Genomic DNA, 12688 nt, shown 5'->3' with positions numbered 1-12688 from the left:
TCATCTCTTATCATTCAAGAGAGACATTGCCATAAAAGAAGTCCATTTTGTTGAAGCATCATAAATTCGAAGTCATAAAATTGGGCTTTAGGCCCAAAGAATAAAAATTGGTCACCAAATCAACAGCCCATAAAAGGTAATGTAAAATTCAAGAATGTAGAGCCATTTAACAATCCTAAGGCCCATCAATTTTCTAGGCCCAAATAAATCGACCCAAATTAATATTTTTCGGCCCATTAAAATTTTTTCATTTTATAAAGACGAAGCTTCTGAAGAAATGGAAAATGGGAGCTCTCTGACACTATCCAGTTTTCTAGATCTTGACAAGAGTCCAATCTTAGTGACTTGAGGCTGGGGAATTGGCCTTCAACTGTTTCCCACTCGCCTTTTTCGAAGCGACCGAAAATTAATGTGAGCTCGTGAAGAAGTGGTAAGGCCCCTATCATGGGCAGTATGTCTTCCCACTCAAAACCGATTGGGAAAGAGAGTTTCAACTCCTTAAGGGAGTCTGGGAAGCTCATCTTCTGAACATACCTTCCGTTATTGGTGGAGTCTACGAACAACCACAAGAATTCAAGTTTAGTAAGACACTGAAGACAGCTGAGATAGTTCACTCCCTCAATTACTTCTGTTGGTGCTGATCGGTGTTGCAGCGGATTCGAATTGAGAAACAAGAACTTGATTGAGAGGAATTTTTGGGGAATTTTCGTGTATTGCGTCGAGAAGAAAAAATTGGGAAAAACAACGCTCATTCACCGAGTTAACATTTGACCTAACTAACATCTCTTTTTATCTAACAGAAAACTAAGATACTTAAATCCTATGGCCAGGATTTAATCTCCCACAATCTCTGAGATGGACGGCTGCTGAAGCTCCCAACCCAAAACAGCTAAACAAATCAACGATCCTTCCTTCTCTCTCATTCCTTGTGCCTTAGCCATTGCAACTAAGCAATTAACTCTCACAAATCTCCACCTTCATTGCTTAGATGAAATCACTCAGTATTCCCGCCTTTCATACCAACCATCTCTAGACAAAGCTCAAACTTCTCCTTTGGCAGTGGTTTGGTTAGCATGTCGGCCGGGTTATCTGTCGTGTGAACTTTGAACAGCTTTACCGTTCCTTTCTCCACCTCTTCCCTCACAAAATGCAGCCGCACGTCGATGTGCTTACTGCGCTCATGGAAGACTTGGTGCTTTGCCAAACTCAAAGCCCCATTGTTGTCACAGCCAATAGCTACAACCTGCTGCTCCACCCCAAAATCAGCAGCTATTCCCTTGAGCCAAAAGCTCTCTTTCACAGCCGAAGTTAGGGCCATGTACTCAGCCTCTGTGGTGGACAAAGCCACCACCTTTTGCAGGCTTGATCTCCAACTAACAGCCGCTCCATACATGGTGAATATGTATCCAGTTTGAGATTTTCTGGTATCTATACTCCCTGCAAAATCACTATCACAGAAACCTACCAGAGCATCTTCCCCATTGTATGAGCTGCTACTAAACAATATTCCCAGATCCCCTGCTCCCTTCAGATACCTAAGAATCCACCTTAAGGCCAACCAATGATCTTTACCATAGTTGCTCATGAACCTACTAGTAGAGCTAATGGCCTGGGCTACATCAGGTCTGGTCCCAACCATAGCATACATTACACTCCCCACTATGTTAGCATAGGGAATGTTCTGCATCTCCAGCCTCTCTTCTTCGCCTTTTGGTGCCTGCTCCACAGTCAACCTGAAGTGTTGGGCCATAGGTGTTGCAGTTGATTTTGTAGTCTCCATTCTTAACCTCTTGATGATTCTGGAGATATAATCACTCTGGTTCAGCCAAATCTCTTTTCTTTCTCTGTTTCTCACAATATTCATGCCTAGAATACGTTTGGCTGCCCCCAAATCCTTCATCTCAAAAGCTAGACTCAAATCATCCTTGACCTTCTGAACCTCAGCCTTTGAAGCACCTGCCACCAACATATCGTCTACATATAGTAGCAGATAAGCAACTGCCACACCTTTCTTCCTCTTTATGTATACACATTCATCATAACTTGATCTTTCAAAGCCATTCCTCAGCACAAAATCATCAAATTTCTTGTGCCATTGCCTACTAGCTTGCTTTAGTCCATATATGCTTTTCTTGAGTAGGCATACCTTGTCTTCCATCCCTTGCTTCACAAAACCTTCTGGCTGGCTCATATATATGGTTTCCTCCAGATCCCCATGTAGAAAAGCTGTTTTCACATCTAGTTGTTCCAACTCCCAGTCCAGCTTAGCCACAACAGCCAATAAAATCCTAATCGAGGTATGCTTAACAACTGGTGAGAATACCTCAGTGTAGTCCACTCCATGTTCCTGAGTAAACCCTCTTGCTACAAGCCTTGCTTTGAACCTAATGAGCTCATTGTCTGCTGTCTCTATCTTCTTTTTGAATAGCCACTTGCAGCTCACAAGCTTCCTGCCATCCACCTTATCCACCAGAATCCACGTACCATTCTTGATGAGGGAATCAATCTCATCAATCATTGCTTTAAGCCATTTATCTCTTTCTCTGCAATTCATTGCTTCTTTATAAGATCCTGGTTCTGAAAACTCTATCTCCTCAGCAACACATAATGCAAAATACAACAAATCTTCATCTGCAAATCTGGCCGGAGGTCTCACATTTTTTCTTCTGGTTCTATCTCGAGCCAGTTGATAGCTCTTGATGCCTGGTTGTGGAGGTTCATTTTCAACTTCATCCTCATTTTCATCTGAACCCAGCATCTCACTTTCATTAGGCCCACCAGCCTCAGCCTGCACAACATGTTTCTGACTCTCAACTCCCATCTCAGTGTCTATCAGGGAATGTTGGGCTTTTTCTTCAGATCTCTTGAAAGGCATATCATCCTCCACAAATGTTACATCTCTGCTGATAACCACTCTTTGATTCCCTGGTTCAATACACCACAGTCTGTAACCCTTTACACCTTGTTGATAGCCTAACATCACACATTTCTGAGCCCTTGCATCAAGCTTGGTCTGCTTGAGATATGCGAAAGCCTTACAGCCAAAAGTTCTCAGCTGAGAGTAGTCTCCATAGCTGCCACACCACCTTAAGTCTGGTGTATCACCACCTATGCTGGAAGATGGGCATTTGTTGATGAGCTTCACTGCAGTGGCAACAGCCTCGGCCCAAAATCTCTTCTCCATACCAGAAGTAATCAACATACACCTCACCCTCTCCATAATTGTCCTGTTGCCCCTCTCTGCAACTCCATTCTGCTGCGGATTTAAGGGAACGGTTCTGTGCCTCTTAATGCCCTTACTTTGACAAAATTGCTCAAATTCTCTTGACAGGAATTCCAAGCCATTATCAGTCCTTAAGCACTTCACAACACAACCTTTTTCTTTCTCAACAATGGCACACCAATCTCTGAACCTAGAGAAGGCCTCTGATTTCTCCTTTAGGATGTAAGTCTAGAATTTCCTGGAGTAATCATCTATTATAGACATGTAATACCTCCCCCCACCAACAGATACAACTGGAGAAGGCCCCCACAAGTCACTGTGCACATAATCAAGAGGTGCAACAGAGGTATGTTTACCTTTCTGATAAGGCAGCTTCTTTGCCTTACCAAGAATGCATTCCTCACAAGGATGCTCTCCTCTATCACCACTACCAGATATGACCTCTCTCTTGATCAATTCCCTGATTCCTCCATCACCAGGATGCCCCAACCTAAGGTGCCAAGCTGCAATTGAATCTGCCTTCACTGTGTTCACTTGGTCAGGGGACTTTATTGCAAATCCGCATAGGTAGTATAGACTACCATTCCTGCCTCCCTTCAGCATCAGCTCTCCTCCTTTCTTGATTTCCATAACTCCACCAGATGAATAAAAAGAACACCCCTTTCTCTCCAGTAAGCCTAAGGAAATCAAATTTCTTTTGACCTCAGGAATGTATCTCACATCACTGAGGACTACAGTTGAGCTATCCTCCAACCTAAATCTAATTTTACCAATTCCCCGAATTTGGCAAACTTGATTGTTTCCCAGCACCACTGAACCATTTGCTTCTATGATCTCCTCAAACAAATCTAGTCTGGGACACATATGAAAACTTGCACCCGAGTCTAGGATCCATGATTCCTTACACAGCCTCTCCATCACAGTTAAGGCATGTGGAGTCTCCTCCTCCTGAACACAATCAAAGCTTGGTTTTGCAGCCCCATTTTCAAGGGCTTGCTTCCTCTTCAATGCAAAACAGTCCTTCTTGATGTGGCCTGGTTTCTTGCAATGATGGCAGCTTCTTGTCTCCTTAAATTCTCCTACCTTCTCCTTATCTGCCTTCTTGTTAAATTTCTTCTTGGTGGGAGGGAATTTCTTGTCATTCCCCTTAGTGTATAGGCTCTCTGGGGCTGGATATGTAGTCTTTTCTTCTGATCTCAGAGCATCTGCTTCTTCCACATCCTTGAGCTTTAATGCCTGATATACTTCTTCGTAACTCACCTTGGTCTCCCGGCCAAGAAGTATAGCCTCCTTGAAATGTACATAGCTTCTTGGCAAGGCATGCAACAGCATCAATGCCTTGTCTTCATCCTTCATGGATTCCTCAATTGCCTCTAAATCATCAAGAAGTCTATGAAATTCTTCAAGTTGTTTCAAGAGAGCTTCTGAGTCTGTAATCTTGAAGGCCAATAGTTTGTTCTTCAAATGTAGCCTATTGGTGGTGGATTTCGTAGCATATAGAGACTCTAATTTCACCCACACATCAAGCGCGGTCTCCTCCTTCTGCACCTCCCGTAGAACTCTGTCATTAAGGTATAGAAGGAGAGTGCTATACGCCTTGTACTCCAATTCCTCCATCTTCGCCGCCTCCTTCTCCGGCAGCCCCTCAATTGAAAGCGGTTTGCCATCCTTCAAGATTCTCCACGCACCTTGCTGCATCAGGACGGCCTTCATCTTGACCTTCCACAAACCAAAATCGTTCTGGCCTGTGAACTTCTCAATCTCGAACTTTGCCGCTGCCATTCTTCAACACTCCGTCGATCTGAACAAACTTCGAAGATCCTTCCCACAGACGGCGCCACTTGTTGGTGCTGATCGGTGTTGCAGCGGATTCGAATTGAGAAACAAGAACTTGATTGAGAGGAATTTTTGGGGAATTTTCGTGTATTGCGTCGAGAAGAAAAAATTGGGAAAAACAACGCTCATTCACCGAGTTAACATTTGACCTAACTAACATCTCTTTTTATCTAACAGAAAACTAAGATACTTAAATCCTATGGCCAGGATTTAATCTCCCACAATCTCTGAGATGGACGGCTGCTGAAGCTCCCAACCCAAAACAGCTAAACAAATCAACGATCCTTCCTTCTCTCTCATTCCTTGTGCCTTAGCCATTGCAACTAAGCAATTAACTCTCACAACTTCCATATCATAAGTTATAAATAATTTCTTGATATTGGGAATTCTTTGAACAACATCTTCACTCAAATTGAGATTCTTCACTCCTCTAAGCACCTCCAGATGCCTCATGACAATAATATCATCGTCAGCGCTGGGGGGAACTCGGAGTTGCATCCTTCGATCGATGAAATCGACATGCCTAAGTTTAAGCATTTTCCAGAAATCAATTCGTCCCTTAAAATAATCACCCTCCCCCAAAATAATTAGTTTTTGTAGATTCCAGAGCAATTTGATTGAAGTTTGCACATGCAGAGCAAGGTATCGTGAGTTCACAGGTTTTGGGGTATTTCTCTTTATATAGAGTCCATGTGCACGTAGTGTCCTCAGAAATCTAGATTTTGGCAATTCTAGAACACTAATATTGTCACACCATAGTAAACAAGAACGAACGTGTGACATGGATTCAAAGGCATTGCGGATTTTATCCTCAGAAGTACTTCTTGGAATAACAATCCGGTGTTGGCTAATTACGCCTACAGGACTTTCTTCACTCAAAACATAAAAAAACCTTTGTTTTGTGCTTCTTTCATTGATAAATCTCTTAGTAAATCATGAATTTTGTAGGATTTTACATTCCCAAGTAACCCCAACCCATGAACTAAAATGAGATTCCTATCAACTAGCTCCTGCAAGTACTCTTTTGCAGTTGTTGCCAAGCTTTTGTTGTCTAGTGGTTTAAGAAACCCTTCAGAATCCCATAGCTCGACAATTGTTGAAGCACTAAGCACACGGTCTTCCTCAAACACTCCCATGTATAGAAAACATGGCTTTAGATAGGTAGGTAAATGATTATAACTTAGTTTCGATATTCTCAAGCAATAATCATCATTCTCCGAATTCACTATTGAGCTTAAGTTTTCCTTTATGTGCTCCCAATATTCTAGTGTAGGTTCGGATTTAGCCATTAGACCCCCTATGACAACAATCGCCAAAGGAAGTCCATTACACTTTTCCAGAATTTCCTTTCCAATGCTCTCGAGTTGAGTAGGAAAACCTTGTTCCCCAAATACAGTTTTGGAGAACAAAGTCCAACTACTAGCCTTGTCTAGAAATCCCATCTTAAAAACTCCATAGGTATCAGTTAAGTAGGCAGCCAAGTTGGACATCCTAGTTGTTACCACTATTCGACTACCCTCACTGCAACCGGGAAACGAAAATTTCAACCTATCCCACACATCTATGGTCCACATATCATCCAATATAATGAGATACCTCCTACCCCATAAACACTTGTGTAATTTTACTTCCAATTCTTTCTCATCCATACTACTCGAGGACCATCCTGCTCGAGAGAGAACTTGCCTAAGAGTTTCTACTATATTATAATCTTGAGAAATGGTAGCCCACACACATATATCAAAATGATCCTTGAAAAAATCACCCAAACAGTATTACAAAAGACAAAGAATGAATAGTTTATGGAATTTGTTTTTGGTACCACTCTCCCATGCTATTCGTATTATTCTTTTTGGTGTATGTTTTAAACTATTCATATTATTTCTCTTTTAAATAGGAATTAAGGTGTCTATTTAAGATATTAGAATTAATAAATTGCGACCAAAGAGAAAAGTGCAAATAGCACGAGGGAATACTTCAATAAACATTTTGGATCATATTCTAAATTAAATCATCTCTTATTATTCAAGAGATTTGTTAAACCATCATAAGTTCAAAGTCATAAAATTGGGCTTTAGGCCCAAAGAATAAAAATTAGTCACCCAAATCAATAGTCCATAAATCCAAGGTCATGTTAAATTCCATCAATTTCTAGGCCCAAACAAGGCGGACCAAATAAATTTTTTTGGCCCATTAAATTTCCAGCCCATTCAACGTGAAAAAGAGTCAATTCTTTGCTCTTTTTATCACTGAACACATTATCGACATCGAATGTATGGATTAAAATGAGGACTCTAAAATTTAAGCTTGACCAGTCTAGTTAGTTTCCAGTCGCAACAAACTTGTAGGAAATTCAAATGGTATCAACTACTTTAATTTAGAATTTAGAATAGTTTTAGCCATTACTTAAGTAAACATTGTATTACGCGTATAAAACAGAAATGCCTATCTCAAAAGAATATCTATCAAGAGATAATAGCGTATTTGGTATACATATTGCACATCAGTTTTTCTTTTAACACAATCGATGCGGGATATATTTACTTGCATTGAATTCCATAACACAACACATACAGTATCTACAACATCATACTAACACACTCTGCCACTCAAGTAAATGCTCCCTGAATAAGTCAAACACGTGCACGTAAAGGTCGCTTAACAATACGCAACGGGTGTTTCCTATTAACAGTCGCGCCAAAGGCCTCTGTCATATCCAATTCATCATGCTTCATCCCATATGGCATTTTCCAATCGAAATGATAGAGAAGCATAGCAAGTGGAATCTCTACATTGCCAGACCGAACAACATGCCAGGACATATTCTCCTTCCCGCACCAAAGGGAATGTATTCGAGATTGCTCGCATGGAAATCATGCGAGCTTTCCTCAAATCTCTCAGATATAAACTTCCCTGCATCCAGGGGCGGAGCCACGGTAATTTGGACCCCCCACCGTAAAACTTCAGGCTCCGCCACTGCCTGCATCGGTCCAATACTCAGGGTCCCTTCCCAGAACCCATTCCTGCACTACCACTCTTGTTCCGACTGGGATTTCGTATCCATTTATTTCACATCTTTGGGCACTCATTCTTGGAACTAGGAGTGGCAAAGGAGGGTGCAATCTTAGAGTCTCATTCTTGAAATGGACTCTCTCTTCTATCAGACTAGTCTTTTGAACCGAGTTCTCGTGTTTAGTGTGTATCACTGTCTTAGAACTCCCACTGTGTGTAAACATTCAAACAATTTATAAGACACGGCATATTCATACGATAATTCCTAATCATATAGTATTATTAAATAAGCATTGATCAAATCACAATGAGACTATAACATATCAAAGAGTTCACAATAATAAATTGGAATTCATTATATTATGTGGGCTTTAGGCCCACAGAATCAAATTCGTCACTCAAATCAACGGTCCCCTTCTCCAAATGCATTAAACAATCCGAAGCCCATCAATTTTCTGAGCCCAAGTCAAGGGGCTTTAGGACCAAATTAATTTTTTTCGGCCCATTAAATTTTCCACCCAACATGAAAAACCACCGTTTCTCTGCCCTTTTTTCACTGAACAACAACATTCCAAACAAATCTCTTAATTAATTAGGCTTTCATAGGTGACCAGCTCACATAAATTGGAATAGAACGAATCATACAAAAACAAATCCCTTTGTCTTTTGTCTTTCTCTTTGTCTCATTGTTTTTCTTTTGCTGTCCTAACATTTTGTCTTTATATCTTTTACTTTTCTCTTTGAATCCAGCTCAAAGATTTCTAGCATTTCTTGTAGTATACTATATGATCGATGTAACATTATGACGTCTTTAATTTGGAAAGTCGTGAGAGTTGGTGATACGATCCTATATCTTATTATTTAGTTATATCTTTTGATTCACCAAATCCTTCTATATAATTGTTATCTTGGTCAATAAGTTAGGGTATAGTATTTGAGTATTATAAATAGGAATAGATGGTTATTATTTGCATTCATTCAGTAAATCAATAAATTCATTATTTTTCCAACATATTGTGGAATTCTCCACGAACCCTAGTTATCGCGTTGCCCGACGGAAAGAACCCGCGCACAACTCGAAACTATTATTTCCGCCGACCCGACGAAGGGCGCTGGAACACTTTTCGATCGCCACAAACACGCTGCAGATCGCAGTTAAGGAGAAGGTCCTTAACAAATTGGTGCTTTTCGATAAGCCATAATTGCTCATATTTTATACTAGTAGTACGTAGTGATAAATTGTGTTAATTAATGTAGGCAAAGAATCCGTATGAATAACTTGTAGTTGTTTACCATATGATGTACATTAAGACGAATGTCCTTGATTTGAAAAAATTAATACTAAAAATCTAAAATATATAATTTGAACTGATGCTGAATCACAAGTTAGGACAACAAAGAAATAGTTGCTTAGTTAGTCACCCGCCCGGATAGCTTAGTTGGTCTTCAAGAAGAGACAATTAATGCGTCCTCAAACCAAGAAACACACAATAACGGGTTAATATAACTACAGAAGATGTCCATAATATTTAAGCATGTGAAGAAGTGAAAACTTGAGCAACTGTATTTTAAAAAAGCAAGGCTACAATCTTCATTAAATTAAAAATAGTACACTCAAACAAATACGGTATGAAAAACACGAGTAAACATTGAGCTTTTTTTTTCAATAATCTTGAAGCTATATATGCCTGACTTACACAAAGATGCAATGTTCTTTTTCCACTTCCAAAAACTGAGCAATTCCAAATTTGCAGATGAGAAATGAAAATTGACCAGATTAAGTTTACAAAGAAAGAGAAGACTTAACTAAAATTATGGAGGGAAGAATACAGAGAAAGGAAGAGCAATCAATACACATTAATACTAGACACTACAACTTCAAAATTGGAACTTGCCAACCTCTGCAACGCTTTATCTTTCTTCATGACTACAGCACGAACACGAAGGTCTAGTTGGTCCCCATGTAAATCCTCTTGCTCCTTTAATATATCTTTAGCTGACAACACCAATAATTCATTGCAATATAGCAATTCAATTGATCTGAGTGTTGGTATTTCTCCAATTTCTGAAGGAATCTCCTTCAATTTTTTCATATGAGAAAGACGAAGCTCCTGAAGAAATGGAAAATGGGAGCTCTCTAACACTGTCCACTTTTCTAGATCTTGACAATTGAACAAGCTTAGTGACCTGAGGCTGGGGAATTGGCCTTCAACTGTTTCCCACTCGCCTTTTTTGAAGCGACCGAAAATTAATGTGAGCTCGTGAAGAAGTGGCAAGGCCCCTATCATTGGCAGTATGTCTTCCCACTCAAAACCGAATGGGAAAGAGAGTAATAACTCCTTAAGGGAGTCTGGGAAGCTCATCTTCTGAACATACCTTCTGTTATTGGTGGAGTCTACGAACAACCACAAGGATTCAAGTTTAGTAAGACACTGAAGACAGCTGAGATAGTTCACTCCCTCAATTACTACCATATCATAAATTATATATAATTTCTTGATATTGGGAATTCTTTGAACAACATCTTCACTCAAATTGAGATTCCTCACTGCTCCGAGCACCTCTAGATGCTTCATGACAATAATATCATTGTCAGCGTTCGGGGGAGATCGGAGAAGCATCTTTCGACCAGTGAAATGGACATGCCTAAGTTTAAGCATTTTCCAGATATCAATTCGTCCAATAGAATCACCCTCACAAATAATGATTATTGTATGTAGATTCCAGAGCAATTTGATTAAAGTTTGCACATGAAAAGCAACGTTTCGAAAAGCAAGGTATCGTGAGTTCACAGGTTTTGGGGTATTTCTCTTTGTAGAAAGTCCATATGCATGTAGTGTCCTCATAAATCTAGATTTTGGCAATTCTAGAACACTAATCTTGTCACGCCATAGTAAACAAGAACGAACATGTGACATGGATTCAAAGGCATTGACGATTTTTTCCTTAGAAGTACTTCTTGGAATAACTATCCGGTGTTGCCTCATCATGCCCACAGGACTTTCTTCTCTCAAAACATAAAAAAACCTCTGTTTTTGAGCTTCTTTCATTGATAAATCTCTTAGTAAATCATGAATTTTGCAGGATTTTACATTCCCAAGTAACCCAAACTCATGAACTAAAATGAGATTCCTATCAACTAGGTCCTGCAAGTACTCTTTTGCAATTGTCACCATGCTTTTGTTGTCTAATGGTTTAAGAAACCCTTCAGACTCCCATAGCTCGACAATTTCTAAAGCACTAAGCACACGGTCTTCCTCAAACACTCCCATGTAAAGAAAACAAGGCTTTAGATAGATAGGCAAATAATTATAACTTAGTTTCAATATTGTCAAGCAATAATCATCATTCTCCGAATTCACTATTGAGCTTATGTTTTCCTTTATGTGCTCCCAATATTCTAGTGTAGGTTCGGATTTAGCCATTAGACCCCCTATCACAGCAATCGCCAAAGGAAGTCCCTTACACTTTTCCACAATTTTCTTTCCAATACTCTTGAGTCGAGTAGGGAAACCTTGTTCCCCAAATACAGTTTTGGAGAACAAAGTCCAACTACTAGCCTCATCTAGAAATCTCATCTTAAAAACTCCGTAGGAAACAGTTAAGTAGGCAGCCAAGTTGGACATCCTAGTTGTTACCACTATTCGACTACCCTTACTACAATCAGGAAAAGAAAATTTCAACCTATCCCACACATCTATGGTCCACATATCATCCAATATAACGAGATACCTCCTACCCCATAAGCATTTGTGTAATTCTACTACCAATTCTTTCTCATCCATACTGCTCGAGGACCCTCCTGCTCGAGAGAGAACTTGCCTAAGAGTTTCTACTATATTATAATCTTGGGAAATGGTGGCCCACACACAAATACCAAAACGCTCTTTAATAAGCTTGTGTTCAAACGCACCTTTTGTGAGAGTAGTTTTGCCGATTCCACCCATCCCTACGATAGGGATGATTTGGAGCTTGGTGTTTCCATCGGTAAGCTTATGCAGGAGTTGAAGAAGCACATCATCAAACCCTACCATGTTAGAGCTCTTCTCAGTGGAACTGATGGATCTTAAATTCGCCACGTTCCTATGGTGCACTACCTTTTCCCTTGTTATTCCAGTCACCTCCTTTTTGATCATATCCACTTCTTCAATCACATTTTGCATATCCTGGTAGAAGTGGATGCATCTTATTTGTTCACCATCACCATCACCATCACCGCCATCATCATCATCACCACCAGCACCATCATCATCATCATCATCGTCTCCACTATCACCATCGTCAGTTGCTGCTGCAGAAATGTGAATAGTGTCAATGATATATGACTCGATCACATCTTCAGCCGCTTGAGCTGCATCTAAAATTCATCTATGACTCTCATAAGTGAAATCAGAGCTGCATAAGCCGCCATGAATGCTAACAGATTGATTAGATAATAGTGTGAATGAAAATAAGATTAAATTGCAATGATGAAGAAGACTAATATGATAGAATTGTTTTGAAGATATCTTAAAATACTACTAACAACTTTTTAATTAAAGAATGACCCTACATAGCAATTATGCATGATTCTTTTCAGCTGCTTTCCATTGTCTAAACGACACAACTGACAGCTCC

General features: G+C 39.9%; 1 protein-coding gene across 1 annotated transcript; it reads right to left on the bottom strand.

Annotated features, from left to right (window-relative positions):
- Window positions 1–9918: 9918 nt before the first annotated feature.
- On the bottom strand, window positions 9919–12234 carry LOC148924068 (putative late blight resistance protein homolog R1A-10). The gene has a single exon (XM_089061675.1). It carries the CDS (start codon window positions 12232–12234, stop codon window positions 9919–9921), a length of 2316 nt encoding a protein of 771 aa, XP_088917801.1.
- Between the last annotated feature and the right edge of the window lie 454 nt (window positions 12235–12688).

Source organism: Salvia hispanica, chromosome 6, assembly GCF_029641045.1.
Source record: "Salvia hispanica isolate PSC_SH4W2 chromosome 6, Shi_PSC_v1, whole genome shotgun sequence".
NCBI lineage: Eukaryota > Viridiplantae > Streptophyta > Magnoliopsida > Lamiales > Lamiaceae > Salvia > Salvia hispanica.
The sequence above is the reverse complement of the archived record's forward strand: the minus strand, read 5'-3'. Positions and strand labels throughout refer to the sequence as shown.